The sequence below is a fragment of the Myxine glutinosa genome, chromosome 1, assembly GCF_964187855.1.
Source record: "Myxine glutinosa chromosome 1, kmMyxGlut1.1, whole genome shotgun sequence".
NCBI classification, from domain to species: domain Eukaryota; kingdom Metazoa; phylum Chordata; class Myxini; order Myxiniformes; family Myxinidae; genus Myxine; species Myxine glutinosa.
In genome coordinates this window covers 129,840,551-129,868,407 of record NC_136261.1, presented here as the reverse complement: position 1 = coordinate 129,868,407, position 27,857 = coordinate 129,840,551, and the positions used below count along the sequence as shown (strand labels likewise).

Below are 27,857 nucleotides of genomic sequence, written 5' to 3'. Positions count from 1 at the left end.
GGTGGAAAAAGGTGAAATTTTGAAAGGGGCTGTAGATTTTCTAGAGGCACTGTATGCATCAAATAAGATGGCTCAAAAGGTGTTTACTTTTTTTGAGTCTGGCAAATTGAGGATGAGAGCTTCCAAAATACACCTGGCCAGGAACTTCGTGTTTTATTTTTTACAAGTCCATCAGAAAATGTGTTCAAAAGTTAGTACATTCAGATACCCAATCCCATTGGACATCTCTGCACTGCTCGGATGGTAACTGTTGTTAAAACAAAAGTGGTGTTTTATTAAAGTGGTCCATACCCATAACATGGAAATGAGAGGATGAATTGAGCAATTTCCTGTACTGACAATCAAGCATGTCTTCCAAGTTTCAGCATTTCCCTACATTAAGATGGAATGGGAAACCTTGAACATGACATTAGGAAACGCATTAACGACAATGACACATATGAGGTGTAAAAGTCCGCTTGTAGTTACTGACAGTTTAGAAACTTTATCTCCTAGTAACACTTGTATTTGCTGTTTCTTCTTTTTTAAATGGTTGGCATTAAGTGAGCTATTGTTTGTCGCTGCCCTCATGGTTGGCAATGATATTGTATAAATTAGGAGAAATCCACAGCTTACAGTATTTGGGATTTCAACCAGGGATATCAGCAACAGGCAACTGTTAAAAACGATATTTACGACGAAGGAGTAGTGTACATCTCCAGCATTTGACAAATGTTCTACACTGCGAGTTCGGGTGACGCCATCAATGGCGCAATTGCCTTTGTGATATATTGAACAAAATGAACCAACCACCTTTGGAGGCCATTTTTCCCCGCAGAGCAGGGGTTGACCTTTTTCGGGCATCGTGGTCCCCTTTTTAAAGCAATGTTTTATGGCCGGATGCCCTTCCTGCCACCAACCCTGTTAGTCGCCTCTTGCGACACGCAGGGAATTACCAGTGAGCTGTTACTCAATTTACCGACCTCGGAAGGATGACAGGCTGAGTCAACCCCCCTGGCGTTAATTCGGTGATCGACCGGGATTCGAACCCAGGATCCGAGGATCCAAAGCCAGCACCCTAACCGCTAAGCCAACACCAGGCCTTTGTGATTATATTATCATACTAAAATATGCAATTGGTGTCTGGTTGTCTTTTTGACCATGATACATTCAGTCGTTACTTATCCAATCTCAACCAAACTTAACAGGGTGACGAAGGGTCACATGATTGATGTAGCGATTTTGTTTGTACCACAAATCAAATGTACCGCACTCGTGACTATCAGTGTTGTCTAATAAATTATTGGCAAAGGTTATATCAGGTGGTTTGCCGTTGCCTTTCCAGCAGACGGGGCAGGAATTTGTTCAGGAAGATGGATAACTCACCTACTCTTCACGGAAAATACCGTGGGATCTTTAACGTCCAATGCTAGCAAATGGTCCTTCCGATGGATTAAAACGTTGATGAATCACCCTCAACGTGGAATGGCAGTTTATAGCTCGTTCGAGATTTCTTTTCCAATGAGCCGTTTTTTTATTTTCCAATGCACAAGTTTTTCCAATCAATTCATACTTAATTTTATATAATTAAAATAGGAAAATATACTTTGGGGTGTCTTGGACTATTGGGAGTATCTGTCATAAAGGTAGGTCCACGACCCTCTTACAGCAGAAATGAAATGAGTGTTCAATTGGTGCTGGATTTTTCACTTTTTGTATTTCTCAATAAAAATTGAAACAAAATGAACATATTAAATTCGTAAAATATTAAATTTACCAATTAATAATGGAGGTCTGCACTCTTGATTGAGCGTCGAGGCATTCACGTTTCTTGGGGATAACCAAATCTTGAGAGCCATTCCATCGCAGACATTTTCCCATTACGGAAGATAAATTGATCATAACAGCATAACAAATGCATTAACAGTATGCAAAAACGTTAAAGTAAAACTCATTCAACAGCACATCATTTGCCGAGTGCAAGTGTCCTCGTGGTAAAGTGCTGCAAGTTCGAGCGATGGACGATATTCACTCCAAACCTTCATGCCGTGACTCCTCGCACCACTTTAACCGGTGGACGAGACAAGTCTGGCGCTGTCCCTTTGGACACGGGCTGGGAAGGCCTGAGCTGCTTGACTGCGAGAGGTCCAGAAAGACCAACCAGTTCACGTGCGATACGGACCGGTGTTCGGGGGTCACGCTCTGGCAGGGGTGGGCAAAGGCACTGCTTCGATAACTCCAAAGCCTTCCATGGAAATAGAAAAGGAAAGATGGAGAATGGTATTAGGGTCTTTTATGTCTTCAAATTTTGTGTAATATTATATTGGTTTTACAATTTCAGCATCATGGACCCACCTTACATCCTCTCCCCAAGCCGTTGCATTTTGTACGCAAAACTGCGAATGCACGATGACATCGATTCATTACACTCGTAAGCCTAACTGCCCCTTTCACATCCAAATCTGGCTCTTGCATGAACCCAACATACATACATGTATATTCTTTATATCTAATACGATTAAATATGTAGAGTACCATAAGCGACCTGACCTTCGGTATAAGCGTGTCGATGACCTCCGCTCGCTGTAAAAAGGTAGGGTGTGTTGACAGCCACCGTGGTAGCTGCTCCTCACCCTTCAACTCCCGCTGCAATTGTATCTGCTCCCAGAATGCTGAACTCGAACGAACATCCAAACATGCCTAAAACGATACACAATATTTACTCAAAAATAACAAAACGAGAAGGCACAATGCAATTGCTGTTTAATTCCCAAGCCAAACAGATGAAAATTGATGATTTTTCAGATGAAAATGGATGATTTTAGAAGTTTGACCTCGAGTTGACCTTTGACCTTAAATAGTTTTCCAATTCCGTGATGTACAATGCAATTGCTCTTTAATTTACAGGTTAATCGGATGAAAATTGACGATTGTTCAGATGAAAATTGATTTTGGAAGTTTGACCTTGAGTTGACCGTTGACCTTAATTAGTTGGCTTCCCAATTCAATGATGCACTATGCAATTGCCGTTTCATGTTGAAGTCAATCGAATGGAAATTAATGATTTTTCAGATGAAAATTTATTATTTTGGAAGGTTGACCTTGAGATGAGCTTTGACCTCAAAATAGATGGTTTCCCAATTTAGTGACTCAATGTGCAAATGCTGTTCAATTTTCAAGTCAATCAGATGAAAAATGACTGAAATTTGACCTCAAGATGACCTTTGACCTCAAAATCAATAGGCTTCTTCCTTATGACCAACTCTAGCATCTGGTGAAGATCGGTTTAAAATTGTGACCTGTAGGTAATTGACAGAGACAGAATAATGCACAAGACCAACCAATATACTTGAAAAATCTTCGATTTTGCAAGTAACAAGTCTGCTTATTCACAAAGGCAGCTGAAGCACGATAAACCTTTGGGTGATATTTGCCATATACAGTACAGTGGATTACGAAAGGCCATGGGACACTTCACGACAATGCATAACAAGCCTGGATGTGCAGCCCTGTGCCCAAATTAAAGCCTGGACATTTGAATTTGATCCATAAACTGCTTGGATTTTGTGACAGGAAGGATGTATCATTCACCATATCTCATTTTGTTTGAAGTTGCGTACCTTCGCCATGAGCTGTAGTCCAACTTCATCAGCTTCCTGTTCCATGAGCCGGCTGTGTGGCAGTTCACACAGCACCTGTAGGAAAGCATCATCTCACTTTCTGCTTGTATGAATGTCTTGGAGCAGAGTGCACATCTTGGCATAGCGCTTGATGCCCAATTTATACATCCTTTTGCAATCTTCAAAGGATTCTCGTGCTTTTACATATTTATTATGTGTAATTATTGTCGCAAACATCATGTGTAGCAATGCCTTGCCTTGCACGCTTTCCCTTGCGCCCAATGTAGGAATGCAGCGATCGAGTCGAAGGGAAGCGTAGCCCACAATATTGTCACCACAACCAAAGACAACATCTCTTGCAAGTGCAGGTAACTCGCTCTTTCTAGCTGTACGAGGAGTGTCCAAAGGATGATAAATCAGTATACCATTTGCAAATGACACACAGGACCCATAGACACTTTACAAATATATTTACGCCCACCACTGAAGGTGGGCAAAGGTTATATTTTCATACCTGTCTGTCTTTGTCATCGAAAAGGATATCTCAAAAAGTTGTGGACGGATCCGGATGATATTTGGTGGAGCTTTTGGATGTGTGACACGACCGAAATGATTAGATTTTGGTGAAGATTCGGATCCGGCCAGTATAATTTTTTAAAGTGATTTTTCACCATTGGGAGATGGGACCAAAAACGATACATGGCAGGCTATCTCAAAAAGTTGTGGACGGATTTGGACGAAACTTGGTGGATCGATTGGGTGTCTGACAAGGACGATTGGATTCAATTTTGGTGAAGATCTGAATATGGATTCAGATATGACAATTATTTGTCCCCCGTCGCACCGCGGAGCGAAAGGGGGAATATGGTTTTCCCCTCCGTCCGTGTACGTCCGTCCGTCCGTGCGGGCAGGCGGGCGTGCGTGCATAAGCGAAGGACCGAATTCTAATTTGGTGTGTGGGTGCAACCCACGTCAAAATCCAAGATGGCCGCCGCCATGTATGTCTGAACCTTGTGAACGGAATATCTTGAAAAATAAGCGAACTACTAACTTATAATCTGGTGTGTGGGTGTATCTAGGCATAAGGAAAAACGCTATTGAAAATTGGGTCGCCATATCAAAATCCAAGAGGCCCGCCACTATATATATATACGTATATGTCTGAACCTTGTGAGCGGAATATCTTGAAAAATAAGCGAACTACTAACTTATAATCTGGTGCGTGGGTGTATCTAGGCATAAGGAAAAACGCTATTGAAAATTGGGTCGCCACGTCAACATCCAAGAGGCCCGCCACTATATATATATATATATATATATATATATATATATATATATATATATATATATATATATATATATATATATATATATATATATATATATATATATGTCTGAACCTTGTGAGCGGAATATCTTGAAAAATAAGCGAAGTACCAACTTCTAATCGGGTGTGTGGGTGTATCTAGGCATAAGGAAGAACGCTATTAAAAATTGGGTCGCCACGTCAAAATCCAAGATGGTCGCCACCCACCATATATACGTCTGAATCTTGTGAGCGAAATATCTTGAAAAATAAACGAACTACTAACTTCTAATCTGGTGTGTGGTAGAGTCCCTGTATATAGAGAGTTGTGTCAACTCAAATTTGGACGCCATTTTGTGTCTAAGTGTGTCGGATTAGATATACATGTACATTCGCGATATGGGGTGATATATTCTAAACCTGCTAAAAAATAAATTTACTACACATATTTAGTCTTATTATTACATACAGGTGATATTTGTTTTGTCAAAAACTCAGCTATTGCCGTGAAAAAGAGCTGTGTGGTGAAATTAAAAGTGGTATGGCAATGCATATTACAAGCCAACACTGCATATAAGAGCTAACATTATAAGTAAGACAAACCAATGCTGTCGTTCTCTGAATTTTAATAACTTTTAGAAAGGAGTGTGGGCATATCCAATATTTTTTAAAGGGTGCCGAGAGCAATTCCTGTGTAGGACTTCCAGCCGACATATAGTCTAACACACTTAAACCAAATTCTGTACGTGGTATTGCCATATTTCTATAGTGTACAACTTTAGTTTTATCGACATTTATATTCAATTTCCATTGTAATGATTTAACAAGCTGCAAGTCAGCTTCTGTCTCTGACATAAGGAAAACGTCATCGGCATCTAGTAAGATTGAAACGTTCATTTATTACTACACCCTTGCCCAGAACTCTGATGGATATTGCCTGATCGATTAATATGTACACAAATACACCTGTTTTACTGCATTAATCACCTAGAAATATTGTATGTTTTGGGAACGATAGCTGTCACCAGGTTAAATATATAGGGATTGTCCAATGTGCAAAATCTTCCATCACTACAATTTGGCCATAAATCCCGGGGTGGGAAATATTTGAGCAAATATGCCACAAGACGCATGAGCACTGTACAAAGCAAACAATAACTCGTCAAATTTTGGACGTATGGATGGCTGCACAACCCGCAAAAAAATTGAGCAGGTCCCCCCTAAAATTGCTTTTATGATTGCCGATTAGGCTAAAGATTTTAAACCAAAAAAATAACTTGCCTCGGAATAAGTTTTGAATGGACGGACAGACAACTGAAAACAAAACGGACCATGGGTTTCCCACCCCTATAAAATCAAAATTAATTCCCTCTGAAAAGGTACAGTGACATTGCCCGCAGACTACCCAACCGCAGACCAGGCAATGTCACTGTACCGGGACATTTCATCAATCAATGACAATATGCGGTCCGCTAGGACTACCCGAAAAAATTGAGCAGGGTTCTTCCCACGGAAATGCATTTTTGGTCAGCTCCTTGAAGATTATAAACAAACACAAATCACTTCCCTTTAAAAGGGTTTTCACCGGACAGACAACCAAAAAAAAACCGAGCAGATAGAATTGCTTTTGAACATCAATCATCAAGCGGCGTGGGCCTACCTGGCAGAGTCTCGAGGAGTCGATCGCTTTCCAGCTCTTTCGTCTGACTTTCGCTTCCCAAATTTGTCTTCTGACTTTATCACTTGGAAATCTATACATCTTATATTTCCCAGATTGGTTTGAACAACCAAAAGCAGAACAACCAGTCATTTTGTTTGGCAATAAACAACATTCCCGTACCAAGCTGACGTTCACGCACGGTGAAGTTAGACACAAAATGGTGCCACGAAATCACGTGACCAGAAATCTCGGGTCAGCGCATGGCGCAACTCTCTTTATACAGGGACTCTAGTGTGTGGGTGTATCTACGCATAAAGGAGAACGCTATTGAAAATTGGGTCGCCACGTCAAAATCCAAGATGGCCGCCTTGCGTCTTCCACTTTGTCCACTCACATCACTTCACCGACGGGGGACCTAAGCGTAACGCTTGTTCATTTTTAAAGTGATTCTTCACCATTGAGCGATCGGGCTAAAGTGATATATAACATATTGTTACGGATCTCGGCCGTCGGCTCTCCCCTTATCAAGGGGGGGTTAATCCCCTTGTCTTGTTATCTGGCCGACCCGAATCCTTAGAAGTTATGACGTCACTTCCGGACGACGTTAACTAGGGTTGTAAGCTGTCTTCTTATTACCTACTTATTAACGCCGCCCAGTAAGCAAGGACATAACTCCCACCCGAGCCGCAGCGTTAGTGGATACGCCGAGCGAAGCGAGCCGCGACTCGGGCCGTTAACAATGACTAAACCCGATTATAGCGGTTCCTAATGGTGCCACAGGTACTCAATTGAGAAAAGACAAAAGCGAAGGGATTAAGACGAAACCAGAAAGAACAGGTGAATTTATTACAAACAAAAAGAGGAAAGGAAAGAATGTACAAGAAAGGAAGAAGAAGAAGCAGGACACAGGGCAGTCTTAAAAACAGTCAACTTAGGATCCCAGACAAACACACACTCACACAGGGATTGTAGCTGGTAGGGTGGAAGGTCCAGGCGATGGGGTCCAGGCTCCGGTCCACTCCAGTCCAGCGCGCGAAACCCGGCAGGCAGCTCCGCGTATCGTTCAACATGAGCGGACCTTACATATAGCGGGGGGGGGGGGGAGCCTGGTGTCCTGTACGTGTGCGCTCCTGGACAAGTTCGTTAATAAGCGCGTCTCCAACCAAACTCGTGCGCATCTCCCAATCAGACTCGTATAAGCGCGTCTCCAACCCGAGTCCTTTTGCAATGCACTCTCCCGACCAAGTCCAACCAGCGCTCTCTCATCAAAAGAAGTCCGTGTGCGCAGTCCTCAAGTCCGTGAAAGGGCTTTGCGTTCGCGCTTATATAATGCACCATGCGATCACTACGCGGGCCTCAAGGCCACGCCTGTCGGTGATGTTACATCAGCCATGGTTGGCTGGTGAGGGCTTACCGGCCACGCCTTTGACGGCTGGTTGACAGGCCACACCTTCTTGGCGTTCCGCCCTCTTTTTCCTCGGGCCTGACCGCATGGTTTTTGATGGCTTGAGCGAGCGCTAAGGCGGCTGCTGCTGGCAGAGGTGCGTAATGGCGTCGCTGGGAGAGAGAGATTGGCAAAATGGCCGGAATTGGATTGGGGACCTACTCTTATTTAATTGATGCAATGCAGAGTCAACTATTGGAAACACGGCCTTATCTAAAACACATAATAATGAAATAACTGAGTTCCTATGGTGGCCTACGTGTTGCTTGTGGACTAACTAGGGGTGCTACCTTTAACCTTTAATGTCATATTTACAAGAGTTCCATATTTACACAAGTGTGGGTTCTAAAACCACAACAATATCTTAAAAAGTTCTGCACGAGTTATGACCAAACTTAGTGGACGAATTGGTTCGGTGACAAGAACAAGCCGATTATATTTTGGTTCAGGTCCATATCCAGATCTGGCCTATCAGTGGATACAAAACAAACTGTTCAGTCTGGCGGAGGTATGCGCACTACCGTGTACGCTTCTAGTTACCCTCACCTGAGAGGGTATTGCATTTGAGTCCGTTTGTCTGTCTGTTTGTCCGCACAGAATAAATACGATTTTCTCGGCAACCGTTGGTCCGATTGACAGCAAATTTTCACCACAGGTGCAACTCCACCGGTACAATATTTTTAATGATAATTATGACGTCATAGGTCACTGTGCCACAAATAGGTCACTGTGCAAATGTCTTTTTTTTATGACGTCATAGGTCACGTGGTTCGGCCGCCATCTTGGAAAAACCAAAAAAAACTTTGCATCTCTATCTCAAAGTGTTGAATAGAAGAAATTGAGACATGGCTCATTGTAAAGAACTCTCTATGGGGAATAAAATATGTTAATGATTATGTCATAGGTGCCTCCATTATGACGTCATAATTCGACAAGTACAAAACTTCATCCGATCAAGATGAAATTTCTTGAGCATAATCTAGGAATAAATTGGTGGAGAAAAAAAAATGATGTCATCGTTCACGTGGTTCGGTCACCATATTTGTTTTAATACAAAAGCCTTAAAAACAACTGAAAAGACATCCTGGCGAGGGATTGCAATCTCTAATTGCTCTTTCTTGTTAATAATGTTGTTATTACTGGTTTCTTTACTTTTTTAGAAATGCGTTTTCATTTCTTTCTGCTCTTTTTAGACTGCCAGGTGTTCCAATTTTTCATTTCATTTCGTGACCTGAAAATCGGGTGGGCATCAAATTGGCATAATATAGAAAAAATTAAGAAATAATGTTCATGACTTTTCACAAGTCAGATTCTGGTACGTTAGTCTGTAATATAATGTTGAAATGTATACCGTAAAATTCGGACTATTAGCCGCAACTTTTTCCCTCAACTTTGACCTCTGCGGCTAAAATAACGATGCGGCTTGTTTATGGAATTTTCATAAACTTGGAGTGAATGAATCCATGATCAGACGTTGGAGAAAGCAGAGGGGCGAACTTTCTCGCTGCAAAAAGTCAACAAAGGCTTTCAGAGGTAGGAAATGCCGATGGCCCGAACTGGAAGACGAACTTGAAGACTGGGTTAACACACAGAGAGTGGATGGTCGGGGTGTTTCTACTGTTCAGATTAGACTTAGCAAGATCGATCGCTGCAGAAAAGAAAATAGAAGAATTTCAGGGCGGGCAGTCATGGTGTTTCAGATTTATGAAACGCAAAGGTCTTTCTGTCAGAGCACGAACGACTCTCTGTCAACAACTCCCTCCTGACTTCGAAGAAAAAATCGCAAACTTTCGGAACTACACGCAGGAGAAAATAGCAGAGAACGTCATTGCTCCGCAGGACATAATTAATATGGATGAGGTCCCTCTGACCTTTGACCTACCTCTCAATCGGACTGTAAACAAAAAAGGCAACCGTGATTGAATTTGTGCTTTGCGCGCGTCTGACAAGTTTCTGTGGCTGTCGAGTTTCTCACTTTTTGTGGTTAATAAATGGTTGCGGCTTATAAACCAGTGCGGCTTGTGTGTGTTTAAATTCCAGTTTTAAAAAAAAATTAGGGGATGCGGCTTATATAACGATGCGCTCAATGGTCCGAAATTTACGGTAATTTTATTTCCAAAATCTCCGTTTAGCCTCGAACGCATTTCGATGTATTGACCAATGAGGATCGCGCTTATTCGCGCTACGAACGATGTCTGGGCTTCCGGCTGCGAGTAAACAAAATGGCGGCCTCCAGTAGCAGCGACGGTGACGAGGGTGGGAGCGAGAAACGCTGTTATATGTGCATTTCTCCGGCCAAAAGATCAAGTTTATTACCTTTTAGTGATATAACATGGCCGCGATATTTGCAATTTGTTCTTACGTGGCAGAATTTAGAAGGTGATCAAGCTGAAATTGCGAGAAATTTCGTGAAGAACCACGCTGACGAATTCGGCGAACGTGGCAACAGTATGGTAACAATACCTGCTATAGCTATACAGCATGATGCAGCGTTTCATCAAGTGTGTTATTCACGATTTACCGATAAACAACGAGTGAGCAGGGTGCAAAGCAGCATGAAAAAGAGAGAAGAAAATGCAGCCAATACTGGTAGGTTGAATAACTTCAATAATAAATCATGACAATGCTTCAAAACTTAGTTTGATTTTTTTTTTGTGAGGTATATGTAAAATGATTTTGTGTGTAGTCGAACGATTTTGAATTGAAGGAACTGTCCAATATTTATGCAAGGAGGTAGGGCCGAGGTGAAACAAATACATTTTTAAAAGGAAGTCTGAGGAAGGAAGGGGGGGGGGGGGGGGGAGGGAATCTAGTCGGGCTAACCATGACTTGAGGTCTAGACATTTTAAACTCACATAATTTTAATTGTTTTCTTTTATGTGTATTTATTGCAGCTTCAACATGCAATGACATCAACGTCAACATTGACAAGGTGCATAAAGGCCCACAACCAGTCAAGAAACGTGCTCTACGCTCCAGCTTAGGCAAGCCCAAATGTTCAGCCAGATCCCAATATGTGTTGCCTAATATATGCATCCTTTGTCAGAAAGAGAGAACAATCAATACAGGCAAAAGGGGCCGAAGAAAAGAGCCTCTAACAAGGTGCTCAACAATTGAGGCACCAAGACTGCAGCAAGCTGCTAAAAACAACAATACAAACCTGCTGCTTCAAATTCAAGACCGCGATTGTGTTGCGATAGAGGTGAAATACCATGGTCGCTGCTACAAGGAGTATACCCGGTATTTAGGCAAGCTAGCAACAACACCTAATGCAGAGCAACAAGGAGACTCCAACTACTCAGAAGCATACACATTATTTTGTGCAACAGTCAAGGATCTTATAATAGACAACAAGGAAATCTACAGACTGAAACGACTTAATGACATGTTCATGAAACAAATCAAAGCAACACACGGAATAGAATCAAACTACAAAAGTGGCTTTCTCAAGACAAGACTGATGAAAACATTTCCACAACTATGCTTTCTAACCCCGTATATGCGCTGCCAAGGACACCTTGTGTATGTTAATGACATCTCCACTGAAGTGCTGGTTGAAGAAAAGAAAGTGTTGCAAGAAACCATGCATGGTTCAGGTGATGACACAACAGAGACAGAACAAACATCCGACTCTGAACCAACCCCACCAAAGCAACCTGGGTATACTGAGAATAACCTTAGAGAACACTACTTCACTGCGCTACAATTGAGAAATGCAATAGATGAGATCAAGCCAAATATGCCATGGCCCCCAACCTCTGAGCACCTGACAACAAATGCCGCAGAAGCAATTGTACCTGCCTGTCTCTATAACTTTATTGCATGGATGGTGGGAGTGTCAGACGAACCTGATTCTGATGAGTTTGTAAAGATAGAATCTACAATACATAGAAGAATTCTCACAATTGCACAGGACATCATATACCTCCAATCAAAGGGAAGGAAACAGATGCCCAAACATTTGTCACTTGCAATGACAGTACGTCATCTCTCAGGTTCAGCCCAATTAATCAGCCTACTGAACGGGTTTGGTTACTGCGTCTCAAACTCTGTCGTCTTAAATCATGACACTGCACTGGCTAACCAAGAACTACATCGTGGAGAGGATGCTCTTCCATCAATCATTCAGGCGGGCAAGCATGTCACACTCGTATGGGACAATAATGACTTCAGGGAGGAGACATTGTCTGGGCGTGGAACAACGCACAATACCAATGGGATTATAATGCAGCGACCAAGTCAATCCCATGAAGTAGTACAACCAGCACCAGTCACTACAGTTAAGAGGACGCGGGAGAGATCGATGCAGCCACCTGCAGTGAACCTTGCCACATATTATGGAGGGAAAAACGAAGGACCCGCTCCATTCGCACACCAGCGTTCCATTGGATCGAGCAACGTACTTCCCATTACTCCAGCACCCTAAGACGATAGACCTAGCATACCACATCACCAAGTACAACATTGACGGGACTCTGCCATCTTGGACAGGATTCAACCAACTACTGTCTTGTGTTGAAGTTCCACCAAAGAGCGTGATAGGGTATCTCCCTGTCATTGATGCCACTCCGACTGAAATGAATACGGTACTAACAATACTGCAGAGAAGTGTTCAGATCGCCGACAAGTTACAGTTGGAAGCAGTCGTCATTGTCGTTGACCAAGCCATCTATTGCAAGGCACAGCTCATTAGATGGAAGAATGCACAGTTCATGAAGAGACTGGTAATTCGACTTGGGGCATTCCACACTGCAATGTCCTTTCTTGGCTGTATTGGAAAGAGATTTCGAGATGGTGGTCTCCAAGACATCCTGGTTGAGTCAGAGATTGTTGCAGTGGGGTCTGTGAATGGAGTGTTCAGCGGCAAGCATTACAACAGGGCAGTTCGAGCCCATAAGCTGATGTCAGACGCGATGCAGCAGATGCTCCTGGATGCATATTTTGAATCTATTCCAGAACATGAAGCGGGTAGAGTGAAGGAACTTTTGTCAAACTTAGCTGAAGCTTTCCCACATCCAAACTACCATGTCATTCTCAACAGTGACAAGTTCAAAGACTTCAAAACCTCCTTTGACAAATTATTAGAAGCAAGTGACACCAAACCAACATTTCACTTCTGGAGTTCATACATTGAGACGGTGGAGCTTCTCTAGCCCATCTCGAGTTTATCATGACGTCAATGCGCACTGGTTCACTTGTACGCCACGTAATTGTCTTTGATGGGTTAAAATATCACCCCTTACACACTTATTGGACCTATTAACAGTTTCAAAATAGCATTGGTAAACCACCATGGATCGTAGTAGCAACACCAATCACAAATATTGTACAAAAATTTAAAATTATGCAGGTTTTAAGGTCCAAAAACATGACTTTCTGATAAATGCATCAACAGCATGTTATTTTACCAAGTCGTTAAAACAACATTTTTACTACTTTTGGGGGTCTGAATTAATAAATATTGCTGCCAAGACCAATGTGAACATGACATCATATAGTTTGTGTTGTTTTTTTACTGTGTAAATGGGTATTTCAAATGTAACATACAATTGGTGTATACTGGTGTTTTGGGGCAGCGGTTCTCGGTAACGTACCACGATATCGCTTGTGAAAAAAAACAAGATGTTTTGGAGGTCATAAGGCTTCATCCCACACCCTTCTTGCCAAATCCCTAGGTTCAGGTCATGAAATCAAAAAAAAAAATAGATATCCACCCTATGGCCCTGTGTCTATTTCTTTAATCTCCACTATTAAGCCAGATGTACCCCCACCCTTATAACTTTGTGGGAGAATGGAGGGTTTTTTCTGAATTGTATACACACGTTGAATGAATCATTTAAAGTCCACTTTTTTCCCCCTTAGTCATTACTAGAATACCTGACCATTTCTATTTTCATTTTAACTCATGTATTGAAATACATAATCGTTTTTGCTTGATTTTTAGAGTAATCTAAGGCTTATGGAGGAACTTGTACAAAGATCACATGCAGCACAACATTATTAGGCATGTGCACTTTTACATCAATTACAAGGACCACTGATCAATGGACAACACATAGGGATTGATCAATGAAGAACACATGGGATTTGAACCTGGGTCCCCTGCATCATGAGCCATGGTTCCAGATTGGAAAGAACACTAACAGGCCAATCCATAACAGGAAAGATAAACCAAATAGCCTCATAGGGGACCAACGGTTATTTCACCAGTTTCTGAGAAGACTTTGAAATAAATTACCTGAATTTGAAGAGAAACCCCCCTTCTCAGCCTCTTATAGGGGGAAGATCTGGATGGGGAGCACAACACCATGAGACCTTAATGTTCTGATGTATCATACCAAATTTGATCCATATCGGTCATGTATTTTGTGAGGAAAATATGTTTTAGTGAATGAGGGATTAGCGGAGGGAGCCCATGGGCCCCCTCCCGTCCTCTCTCCGCCCCCCCGCCCCACCCCCCGTTCCAGCGAAGATACGGCCATGTGGAGGACAACATACGGTTAGGGCAATAGGGCATGGTCATGATTCTGCATGGCCAGTTTGGTCTGGAATGAGTTGTCAGTTTCTAAGAAGATTTTTGAATGAAATACCAATATTTGGAGCAAAACCTCCCTCACATCCCTCTTATAGGGGGCGTGTCCAGATGTGGAGCACAACCCCATGAGACCTTGCTGTCCTGATGCATCATACCAAATTTGGTCCATATCGGACGGGTAGTTTGCGAGGAGATGTTTTAGTCAAATGTTAAGAGATGGACAGCAGGACACTGGGACCCACTACAGAAGAACACAAACTTAGAAAAGCACTTGCACACAAAGGGAAGCAGCAAACCCAGGTTTGTAATGTCATTCACAGAAAACGACAACGAAGATAGGATGACATCACGATAAGAAATGGTGCTTACAGAGTGGCCAAGAATAGCATGCGCCATTTCATGGCTCAGAATGGTTGCCAGTTGGTTTGCATCACAGGTTATACTCAGCATCCCAGTGAAGACAAATACGTGCCCATTCTATGGAAGGAAAGGAGGGAATGGGAGTGCGGGGTGCCATTACACTTGCAACTGCTTATTGTTCCACCTGAAATAAGCAGAATCAACACATTTTAACAGAAGCTTTTTATTACATCTTACTTGCATTTCATTTGCATTTAATCTATAATAAATACACCTACTCTTCGGGAAGGACACCGTGACATCTTTAACGTGCACCGACTAATGTGCACGTTATTTTCTCTCTCGACAAGAATTTAAGGTAGCCATTTGTATACTCACCGCCAACACGAAAGCATTCTGCTCAGGTGCATCCACCACGTTGACCTTCCAGGCTACAGCAGAGATCTGAGGAATATCTGTGTTTCTGCTTACGATGTGCTGCAACACGGCACTCACAAACTTGTGCCATGGATTATCCGCCGGCAAGATGTTTTCTCCATGCTCCTCCATCAGCTGAAGCAGAGACAAGATGAATGGTTGAAATTGGTAATTCGAGAAATCTTTACTGCATTTCCTCGTGCAAGTTGCACCTTCACATAAAGCTGCAATCAATGAGCATTCAAGGAAGTTATAGATACGAGGCATTCGGTGGCGACCGAGAGCAGCGATATTTTTCTCATAATAAAATTACTTGTTCTGTGCCATTAGTTTCATCAATCCGAAATGTTTTTGTTTGAAGAGTAAACTATGACCTGCCATCACTTTTATGCAGAAAAATGTGCTACTCAAAATAAATCCATGAGCACACTGGTCGTGTATGGTGAAGGTACTTTAAATGAGGATGCGAGTCACTTGAAGATGGCCTAAAGAGGTCTGGCGGATGTGACTGACCCGCAAACTGTTGCCGAGGTCAACACATTCATCATGAAGAATCACCGTGTTAAGGTCACCGGATAAACCACAGAACATGGAATTTCTAAAAGCAGCGTTTTAACCATTACCCACAACACTTGGGCATGTCCACGGTCTCAGCAAGATGAGTCCTCCACAAACTCAGCACTGACAATCGACAGCAACGGCTGGCATCATTTTCTGAACTTCTTGAACCGATCATCATGGACCTGGCCAACTTTATCACAAGTCTGGTAACCGATGACAAAGTGTGCCTTCACCGCTGGGATTCTGAAGCCAAATTAGAATCCATGCAGCGGAAACACAAGGGATCACTACCAACACAACAGATTCCAAACCTAAAATTCATCTGGAAAGATCATGCCCTCAATTTCTCTGACATGTCAAGGGAATCCTGCTGATTGACTTTATGCCACACGAAACAAAACAAAAACAAAAAATCACAGGGGAACACGATTCCAGTCTCGTGCAAAAATTGCAGTAGGCCATCAATGAAAATTGCCGAGGGATATGGACCAAAGGTGTGCTTCTCATAATGTGCATGTGCACAAGTCCCATGTTTATGCAGACTGACATACTCGACTGGTTTTGAGCAGCTGGATCACCCCATGCACAGCCTAGACCTGCCCCTGGTGATGATCATCTGTTTTGACGTTTGAAGTTCCAACTACACGGCCATCCATTTACCGACGCGTGGAACTGAGCTAAGAGGGGCGTGGCTGAAGGAGAAATCTGAACACCTCGATTTCACTGACTCGGTGATTTTGGAAGACAAATGACGTCAAAAGAACAACGTGACAGAAAAATAAAGATGTTGCCTTGATTTGTACTGTTGCAAGTATATCATTCCCTGGAGTGCCAATCATCCATTCTCGCATGTCGACAACCTTGTCTAGCCTTCTGAAATGAACCAAACGTGTTGCAAAGTTCGAGATCTCACACCACAAGCATTCTCAACAGGTAGTTCTGCATAAACTTTGCACCAAATCTAACGTAATGATGCCATTGTGTCCAGGTGCATCATCGATGTGAGAAATCCATGGGCGTTCAAAGCTGCATTTTAACGTTTTGAGAACAACATGGTACATTTACAGCATATTTCTACCCCTGTATACAACACAACAACAACAGGCATTTTAAGGCCATTTTCCCTGCAAGAGCGGGGGTTAGCCTTGCGGTCCCTATGAAAATCTTCTCCATTTTGCCCTATTTTCTGCATCTCCCCTTGTTAACCTCCTTGCCCGCATTTCTTCTTCGACCATCTTTAGCCAGGTCTTTCTCGGTCTTCCCCGTCCTCTACTTCCTTCTACATTCATTTCCATCACTCTTCTCAACCAGTCACTTTCATCCTTCCTCAACACATGACCAAACCATCTCAACCTGTTCCTCTTCACAGCATCAATCACAGGCTCTATTCCCATCATCTTTCGCAATTCATCATTTGTCTTCCTCTCTCTCAACGATACTCCGCACATCCGTCGAACCATTCGCATTTCCACCCTTTCCAGCCTTCGTTGCTGCTCTACGTTCATTACCCATGTCTCGCTCCCATAAATAATTCCTCTCTTCTCTTCTCTTCAAAATATCATTTGCTTTTTTTATGCCTCTGCCGACAAAGTCGCCGGAGACATTATGTTTTCGGGTTGTCCGTCCGTCTGTCTGCACATCTGTGATAGGTTTTCGTTGCCGTGATAACTTTAGAACAGCTGAAGGGATCTTAGTCAAACTTGGTGCAGGTATGTACAATGAGGTAAAGACGAACTGATTAGATTTTGGGGTCACGAGGTCAAAGGTCAGAGGTCCCGTTAAGTAAAAATTATGTTACTGTTCTAACTTGTGAACCGGTGATGGGATTAGTATATATCATGATACAAAGATGAACTGATTATATTTTGGCATCAAAGGTGAGGAGTGAGGTGATTTGGTTATTTGGGTGAGGTCAGAGGTCATGTCAGGTAAAATGTGATACTTGAAAACAGCTGAATGAATTTAAATCAAACTTGGTACAAATATGTATCATGATGTAATAATCCTCTTAGTCTCTCGTAAGAGACGACTAAGAGGGTTGGCGTCAGGAAGGGCATCCGGCCATAAAAAAACATTGCCTCAAAAAGAGAACCATGACAATTACAAGTACATATGGGCAGGGTGCAGCCCGAAGTGGAGATCGGTTTCTGAGGTTTGGGACATGGAATGTAGGGACAATGACAGGGAGATCAGGAGAAGTGGTGGAAGTATTGGTCAGAAGAAGAGTGGACATATGTTGTGTGCAGGAGACGAGATGGAAGGGAAGTGGTGTGAGAATGGTGAAGGGTAGGCAGGGACAGAAATACAAGTTTGTGTGGCAAGGGTGCCTGGAGGGCGTGAATGGTGTTGGTGTCCTGTTTTCTGAGGAGTTTGTAGACAGTGTGGTGAGTGTGACTAGAGTGAGTGATAGGTTGATGATGGTGAAAATGATGATTGGAAAGCTCTTGGTGAACGTCATCTCGGGATATGCTCCGCAGGTTGGTCGAAGCGATGAAGAGAAGGACAAGTTCTGGTGTGCGATAGAGAAGCTGATGGAAAACGTGAAAGATGAGGAAGTTGTTGTGGTGGGAGGAGACCTGAATGGACATGTGGGAAGGAGTATGGATGGTTTTGAGGGAGTTCATGGGGGTTACGGATATGGTGTGAGAAATGGAGAAGGTGAAAGGATTTTGGAGTTTGCTGATGGAGCTGATTTGTTGATTTGTAATACTCAGTTCCAGGAAGAGGATAATAAGCTTGTTACATACACGTCAGGTGGGTCGACGACAACCGTTGACTACCTGATGGTGCGTAGGCGAGATAGGGGGCACCTCCGGGACACAAAGGTGATCCCGGGGGAGGAGGCTGTTTCACAGCACCACTTGGTTGTCTGCGACATAAGGGTGAAAGGTGCGAGGAGAGCTCGGCGGGTGAAGTACCAACCGAGAATGAAGGTGTGGAGGTTGAAAGAGGTGACAGTAAGGGAGGCATTAAAAGAGAGGCTGAGTAGGGTAGAGGATGATGTGGTTGAGCTTGAAAGTGGTTGGATGTCAATGAAAGCTAGTCTGTTGGGAGCCGTTGGTGAGGTATGTGGATGGACGAAAGGACCACCGAGGCACTCGGAAACATGGTGGTGGGATGATGAGGTTGGAGGGAGGATTGACGAGAAGAGGAAGAAGTTCAAGGAGTGGCAGAAGGCAAAGGGTACGGGAGCAGAAACAGCAGAGCATGAAAGTTATAAGGCAGCCAGGAAGGCTGCAAAGAAGGAGGTGGCGAAGGCACAGGAGGCATGTGGGAAGGTGTTCGGAGAACGCTTGGATTCGGAAGAGGGTCAGAAAGCAGTATTCAGGATTGCAAAGCAGATAGCGAAAGAGAGGTGTGATGTGATGGGGGTGAGTTGCTTGAAGGATGAAGTGGGACAAATTGTTGTCGACCCAGATGGAATTAAAGGAAGATGGAAAAGATATATGGAAATGCTGTTGAATACAGAGAATGAATGGGATGGCAACATAGAGAGTAATTTAAGGAATTATAACACCCCAAGGCATTTTTTGTTTCAAATCATCTTTTCAAGACAATTCGGGTATGATGAATTCAAAATCGCTGTTACAAACAAATCTTTTGTCACTAAGGGCCCAAAATGGCGTATCAAAGATGGCCGCCCAAAACACCTTTTTTCGGAGGTAAGTCGTGAATACAATTGAATATGTGGCTCTCATCGCATTTGGACTTATTTCAATTCTGCTAAGAATAGAGCGGGAGAACAAATATGCAATCACCAGACTACAAAAGAGTGAAATTACACATTTGAACGTCTTTATTTACACCAAAATTAAGCCTCTGTGGCATGGGATGTGGTCCATACAAGTCGTGTCCATATTGCGGCACCATGAAGGACTATAATGACACACATTTTCACTCTGTTGATATACGTCTAAATATTGGGCAAAATTGGGTTTAGAAGATGTTGTATTGTGATTTGTCATATCTCAAAAGTTGAATATACTGCCAACAAGTGGTTCTTTGATCTTCACGCTATCTGCAATTGCATGTCCAGCCTTTCCCTCGTGGTCCCCCGTGTGCTGTCTTTCCCTCGTGGTCCCCCTGCACTGTCTTTCCCTCGTGGTCCCCGTGTGCTGTCTTTCCCTTGCGGTCCCCCTGTACTGTCTTTCCCTCGTGGTCCCCCTGTGCTGTCTTTCCCTCGTGGTCCCCCTGTGCTGTCTTTCCCTCGTGGTCCCCCTGTGCTGTCTTTCCCTCGCGGTCCCCCTGTGCTGTCTTTCCCTCGCGGTCCCCCTGTGCTGTCTTTCCCTCGCGGTCCCCCTGTGCTGTCTTTCCCTCGCGGTCCCCCTGTGCTGTCTTTCCCTCGCGGTCCCCCTGTGCTGTCTTTCCCTCGTGGTCCCCCTGTGCTGTCTTTCCCTCACGGTCCCCCTGTGCTGTCTTTCCCTCGTGGTCCCCCTGTGCTGTCTTTCCCTCGTGGTCCCCCTGTGCTGTCTTTCCCTCGTGGTCCCCCTGTGCTGTCTTTCCCTCGCGGTTGTCAGCTCTTTCACGAGCCTCGATTCAGTATACAAAAAAAAACAACCCAGTTTTAGGACTGGCAGAGAAGATAACTGAGAAGGAAGTTGAGGAAGCGATAAAAGCAATGAAGAGTGGAAAAGCCGGAGGGCCAACGGGAGTTGTGGGAGATATGTTGAAGGCAGCAGGAAGTTGGGGTGTGAAGAGAATGACAGAGATCTGTAATCTGGTGGTGAAAGAAGGCCGCATTCCAGTGGATTGGGAACTGAGTACCCTCGTCCCTCTATACAAGGGGAAAGGTGACCCTCTGGAGTGTGGCTCGTACCGAGCGATAAAGTTATTGGAGCATGGAATGAAGGTATTGGAAAGGGTGTTGGAGAGGAGGATAAGGAAGAAAGTGAAGATCGACGAAATGCAGTTTGGATTTATGCTAGGAAGAGGAATGACAGATGCGCTTTTCATTGTGAGGCAGTTGCAGGAGAAGTACATGGAGAAGAGGAAGAAGTTGTTTTTTGGGTTTGTTGATCTGGAGAAAGCATTCGATAGGGTTCCACGCAAAGTATTGACATGGGCATTGAGGAAGTTAGGAGTGGAGGAATGGTTGATCAGAGTAGTGATGGCAATGTACAAAAGAGTGCGCACAGCTGTAAGGACGAAGGACGGGAACAGTGGTGAGTTTGAGGTGAAGGTGGAAGTGCATCAGGGGTCCGTACTAAGTCCACTACTATTTGTAGCTGTGATGGAGGTGCCGGCTCAGAACGTAAAGGAGGGTTTACCGTGGGAGTTGTTGTATGCAGATGATCTGGTGTTGATTGCGGAAAGTATGGATGGACTGAAGGAAAAGATTAACAAGTGGAAGGAATGTATGGAGCCAAAAGGTCTGAAGGTGAATATCGGAAAGACGAAGGTGATGGCAAGTGGTAAAACATGTGGTGAGGTGGAAAGAACTGGGAAGTGGCCGTGTGCTGTGTGCAGGAAGGGTGTCGGAGTGAACTCCATTCAATGTACAATGTGCGCTGAGTGGGTTCATCAAAAATGTAGTGGTCTGAGAGGGCCATTAACCAGTGTGGCAGCTACATTCAAATGTAAGGTGTGCACAGAGGGAGCTGCAGATGGAGGAAATGTTGAGTTGGATCTTGGAGACGGCGTGAAGCTGGAAGGTGTGAAAACATTTTGCTACCTCGGAGACATGCTGAATGGAGAAGGTGGATCAGACTCGGCAACGGTTGCTCGAGTGAGATGTGCATGGAAGAAGTTTCGGGAACAGAGTGGCGTGCTGATGAGGAGGGGAGTGTCGCTGAAGCTGAAGGGAAAGGTGTATGCTGCATGTGTGAGAAGTGTTATGATTTATGGGAGCGAGACATGGGTAATGAACGTAGAGCAGCAACGAAGGCTGGAAAGGGTGGAAATGCGAATGGTTCGATGGATGTGCGGAGTATCGTTGAGAGAGAGGAAGACAAATGATGAATTGCGAAAGATGATGGGAATATTGCCTGTGATTGATGCTGTGAAGAGGAACAGTTTGAGATGGTTTGGTCACGTGTTGAGGAAGGATGAAAGTGACTGGTTGAGAAGAGTGATGGAAATGAATGTAGAAGGAAGTAAAGGACGGGGAAGACCGAGAAAGACTTGGCTAAAGATGGTGGAAGAAGAAATGCGGGCAAGGGGGTTAACAAGGAGAGATGCAGAAAATAGGGCAAAATGGAGAAGATCGTCATGGGGACCGCAAGGCTAACCCCCGCTCTAGCAGGGAAAATGGCCTTAAAATGCATGTTGTTGTTGTGTATGTAATAATGTGGGTGGAGGCATATGGGTTAACGTCGTGACGTCGAAGAGTGTCGTTCTAGTTTTTTCTTAATCGACACCAAGTGTCCTTCTCCCACCCCATTATGTCAATGGGTCCCTAAGTGGGTATTTTAAACCAAGTTGTGAATCTTTGGGAAATTCTGGCCACAACTTGTATGTGGGAAAAAAAGCAATAACTCTATTCGCCAAACCAAATAATTTATGAAATGTCCAACTTACTTTTTCACATTTCAAAAGTATACCTCTCACCACGCAGCTCATAAGCATTTCATTGCAACTCCATTTAATTAACAACTGGAATATTAACTGGAACTGGAATATCAACTGGAACATTGCAACTGGAATATTAACAACTCCATTTAGCCTTTATTTTGACATTTCCATCAATGAAGTCATGTGCTTATATGCATGGTACTCCATAAACCACATTTATTGAAGAGAGAAAATATCCTCACCCCTTGAAGCTGCAGTTCTGAGAGATGCTCAAACTGGTGCGATGTGAAAACCAAAACCCTCCGCCTGCCCGTTATAGGAACGGTATCAGCATGGACCAATAAATATGCAAGACCTAATGCCGCTGCTGCAAGGATGAACACGGTGTTGCGTGAGGTCAGGGTTGCACGCTTCTCCGCAGGCAGCAAACGCCACCAACGTCGCAAATGCCTGGCAGATGGCGCACATCCAATAATTATTTTCATAGTGTTGTTACGTGTGACTTCATCAAAAACTAGAATGGCACTTGGTAGAGCGCATACCTCCACCAGGGTAAATACTCGTAGTTTATGTATTGTATCTAACCGATAAGGCTGGAGCTGGACATGAACCAAAATCTAATCGGCTTGTTCTTGTTGCCTAACAAACTCATCCACCAGGTTTTGTCATAACTCTTCCAGAACTTTTTGAGATATCATGCTGTACATCATTTTTGGTCCCATCTCTCAATGGTGAAGAAGCACTTCTATTATTCTTGGATCTGGATCTGGATCTGATCTTCACTAAAACTGAATCAATTCTTCGTCACAAACCCAACATACCCAACAGGTTATCCATCAGGTTTTGGCCGAATCGGTCCATAACTTTTTGAGTTATCCTGCTCACAGACAGACAAGACAGACAAACATGGGTGAAAGCATAACCTCTCTCCACCTTTCGTGGCAGAGGTAAATATGATCTTCCGTTTGGGTACAGATAAAGACAGCTTGATTAGAAAACGGACACATTACGCTTCACGCACAATAGAAACAGGTTAGGTGTGCCGTGCTCTATGGAAACAAAATGGCTTCAAATTGCAAGTTGACGCTACTCCAAGTATATAGGGACTCTACCCCTTCGTGCCCCCACCCCCACTCCAACATCCCAGTATCACTGTACAAAGGACAGTTTGAATAGTTCGACACAACTATAAATATGTACTTGCTTCAAATTTGATCTGGTTCCAGGTGGTGGTGGTTCGTGTGCAGCCACCCGGCTGCTGGTTGCATCATTTCTGTGGGCACGTCTGCCGCTGATGCAATGTCTCTCTATAACCAGTTATCTGGTACTCATTTTGCCGACCTCGGAAGGATAACAGGCTGAGTCAACCCCACCTGGCGTTAATTAAACGGGATTCAAACTCAGGACCTTCAGATCCCAAGCCCGTCACCCTAACCATTAGGCCAACACCAGGTGATGGTTCCAGGTAATCTTCCCCTATCTTCAGTGGGAAGGATCCAATTTTAATTGTGCCAAAGACCAGTTCAGAGGTACTCCCAGCATGCTTGCAAACTTTGCTGGAGATCGGCCAATCCGTTTTCAATTCTATCTTGTTCAGGCATAGATAAATTTGCATTTTGTAGCGTGACTGTACACCATACACTTGTCCCTGAAGGAAATTGGTGGGATTTTTTGTCTTTTCATCCTTTTTTATTTCTTCTGATTCGCCTTATTAGTTTATTAGGTTAATTTCATTAGTTGCCATTAAGTAGTTGTTAACCAGACTCAGTGGCATAATGGTTATCGGGTCACTGCATCTGGAAGGTTGGCGATTTGAATCCCGGACAAGTAATACAAAAGGGAGGGGGAGGGGGAGGGGGAAAGGGAGGGGGAGGGGAGGGGGAAAGGGAGGGGGAGGGGGAAAAGGGAGGGGGAGGGGGAAAAGGGAGGGGGAGGGGGAAAAGGGAGGGGGAGGGGAGAAGGGGAGGGGTAGGGTTGAGGGGGAAGGGAAGGGGGGACGGAGGGTGGAAGGGGAAGGGAAGGGGATGGCCAGTCAACAATGACGTTGCAGTTCTCATGGTCGGAGAGCAGCACAACAATCGGACATAGTCCTGCATATTCGCAACAGCACGAAGCGGATTTTGGAGACTCACCGATCCTGTGACGTCCTCCATTACCGGCGTTGCCGGGCGGGGGAAGGGAGACCCATACATTCCCAACCCGTACATTCGCCCTCTTGACTCAAGCTCACTCGGACAAAAGCCTCGCACAAATTACACCGTGAAGGCCCAATGGTCATGTCTATGCCACAAATCACGGGCGCACTGAATTGAAAATATATAGAACGCTCATACTCCGTGAAAAGTGAAGCCGCCGTGTCGCCATCTTGGTCAGCACGACTCGACCAACTCGCTTCGCGGATCTCGTTTTGTGCGGCAATAAACTGCTCCAATCGGTTACGGAAGGGTTGTGGAAAGACGTTTCACAGCTGTTTCAAAGACATTTAATTCATATCGCACAAAATCGATACAAAACATGATCGCATAAAAGGTGAAAAAACGTGTGATGTGTGACGGGATGGAACATCACGTGATCGCTCTGAGCAAAACGGCTCGACCAACTCGCTTCGCGGATCGCGTTTTGTGCGGCAATAAACTGCTCCAATCGGTTACGGAAGGGTTGTGGAAAGACGTTTCACAGCTGTTTCAAAGACATTTAATTCACATCGCACAAAATCGATACAAAACACGATCGCATAAAAGGTGAAAAAACGTGTGACGTGTGACGGGATGGAACATCACGTGATCGCTCTGAGCGAATCAGTCTGGCGGCGGTAATGGAACATCACGTGATCGCTCTGAGCTAATCAGCAAGCTGCTCTGGAACCGGCTGAGATTAGCGGGTACTTCGCTGAAATGCGCTGAGGTAAATATGAATAAAAAATATGGATCGTCAAATATTTTGAGTTCGGCCATGTTCGTCCCAGGCTCAATGGCCATGTCTATGTCAAATATCAAGCACGTAAGCCTCTCCGTTTAGGAGTCTATCGGTAACATTACGCACACGCACACACACACACACACACAAACTGTGTTTTATATATATAGATGACTGAGGCAAAATGTCATTCTGAAAGTTCCAGCTGACTCCAAGATACAGCTCATGATACAGTTGGGAAATTTGGAGAGTTGAGAGTGCGGGAAGAAAAGAAAAGAAAAAAACATTTTAAGATTTTTTTTTTCAATGGTGGTTTAATTACTCCTGGGATATACCATGAAACATTGGGGGCATTAATTGTAGAAACAATCCTTACAACAGCAAAAACCTTCCCCTATACTATTGAGGAAGAAGAAGACCACTCTTGCATCTTCAGATAAATGTGGCTGTCGAAGCAGTTTCGTCGGCTATTGGGCACCATCCTGGACGGGTTGCCGCTCTGATGCAGGATACTCGAATGGCTCATTCATCCCAGTGAGCTGGTACTCATTTTGCCAACCTCGGAAGGATGACAGGCTGAGTGAACCCTTTTTGAGATACAGTATTCTGCTCACAGACAGCCAAACGTGAAAACATAACGGAAATATAGCGGCCATTGCGTTGTAGTTAGCGCCAGTGCCTTCAACACGTCGAGCCCAGAGATGTGTAATGTGTTCAGTTACCAAGTTTATTGTGGAGTGGAGCGCTCGCCAAGCTGGCTCAAGCATTCAAGCAAGCACTCCATTTGAAACTGTTAAGGAACGGCTCGCTTGGCAAGCGCTAGCTAGCTGCTTAATAAGAACACACCTCTGAGGAAATGTAATAATAATCATCAAAGTTTATTATTCGCGCTTCGCACTAAAAACAAATGCAGGGCACTCAAAGCATAATCACTGCTGAAGAAAGAAACGTAAGAGCGAATGGAGCCATAGTCGCACACCTTCCCAACAAGATTGACGCCACATGTCGGAGCGGCTGCAGCAAAGCCCACACGAGCGGACCCGGAAGAGCGGCTTGAACGAGCGGCGCGGGAAGGTCCGGCCTTCGGTTAGGCTTGACGAATGATGGCTGCAGGAACCGCTGAGAGACTCGTACGACACCAGCTCTGTGTAAACACGCCCCGAAGGCCAACACACGGCGATCTAAAGTCGCCCGGAGGGCTACAACAATCGGGCGTATCAGCAGCTGGGGCTGCATGGCGGAGGGACATACTCCCTCATTAATTATTCTCAAACTTCGGAAGGGTGGAAAGAACTTTAGGGTTACACAAGGCTCAATCAACCCCGTGTGTAAAACACAAGGATAAAAGATAACATGTTAACATTGACCGCCCGTGACCTTGAATAATACAACACCGCCCAGCTAGAAGGGTTTTAAAAAGGGTCGTTCCAGACACGACAATAAATTTTATTTAGCCATTAATCCATAGCATTACAACAGAGATTCCCCATCTTTCATAAACTTCGAATATCCACTATCGTTTATAAACCTGTGTAAATCCTTTCTTTAAATGGTAAAATATCCTGCAATGCAACTGAGGTGTATAGCAACGCTTTGTTAGCTCGGTTGCTTCTGTTCTCCGATTCTGTTATTCGACCGTCACGTGATGGAAATGTAAATGACCTGCACAGCACTGTACTGTATAAGAGCATTTTTAATTGATTTTTTTTCATATCCTATCCACCAAATATCCTGTACCCTTTTCCTTTTCACAATAAAGTTAGAGAACAAATATGGTTTATTTGGGAGCGTGAAGAACTCGTGCCATTTTGATGAAACTTACGAAGCTAAGTCAAATTTATCAAGTCAAGTTTATTTTAAAATGATTTTTTTTGGTCAAAATAATAATACTTTATCTCTTGGTTTTTTATTACGTATCAAAATGATGCAAGCCAATGTGATCAAATACAGGGTGTTCCAAAAAGACCTGGACAATTTTGTTGATGTGGCGGACACATTGTCAGTGGGCAATAATTCCGCTCACCAGTGGGTAGCGCGAGCGTACCGGCGTGGAAGCGCAGCTCGGGCCACGCCCGGAGCGAAGGCGTCACGAGGCGCAGGGTGGAGCTGAGGACATGCACCGCCTTCCGGCCGACCGGCCACACCCGGGGGCAAGGCGTGGCCTCGGGACATATGCGGGCTCGATAGTCGAGCCCGCCCAGTGCTTACGTGCGAGCTGTTAATAAAGCATTTCAGTTTGTACAACGCGTTGTGGCCTACCTTCTTGGCAAACGAATCGTGTGTGCACAGCACCACACTGGTGACCCCGACTGGTTCAGCCGTAGCTGACCCCTGAACGCGCCATGGCTACCAACGCTGTCGCCGTCAAACTCCCGGAGTTCTGGGAAGCGCAAGCCGACGTTTGGTTTGTGCAGGCCGAAGCTCAATTCCAGCTCCGGGGCATCACGGCGGACGAGACCATGTACTACCACGTGGTCGCCGCCCTTGGGCCCGGCACTGCCGCCCGCGTCGTGTCCATCCTTCGGCGCCCGCCGGGCGACCACAAGTAC

The 27,857-nt window shown here is 44.3% G+C and overlaps 1 protein-coding gene across 2 annotated transcripts; it reads right to left on the bottom strand.

The window, feature by feature from the left end:
- Positions 1–130: 130 nt before the first annotated feature.
- On the bottom strand, positions 131–26,726 carry OMA1 (OMA1 zinc metallopeptidase). 2 transcript variants are annotated; one of them, XM_068118441.2, is made up of 9 exons: positions 26,288–26,716; positions 22,635–22,842; positions 15,283–15,456; positions 14,914–15,021; positions 3,857–3,985; positions 3,600–3,674; positions 2,530–2,679; positions 2,335–2,375; positions 131–2,224 (listed from the first exon to the last, which is right to left on the bottom strand). In XM_068118441.2, exons 1-9 carry the CDS (start codon positions 26,542–26,544, stop codon positions 2,008–2,010), a joined length of 1,359 nt encoding a protein of 452 aa, XP_067974542.2. In that variant the 5' UTR covers positions 26,545–26,716; the 3' UTR covers positions 131–2,007. The 2 variants fall into 2 exon arrangements, with proteins under 2 accessions (XP_067974542.2, XP_067974549.2); XM_068118448.2 differs by lacking the exon at positions 2,335–2,375 and having other exon boundaries at positions 26,288–26,726.
- Positions 26,727–27,857: the final 1,131 nt, after the last annotated feature.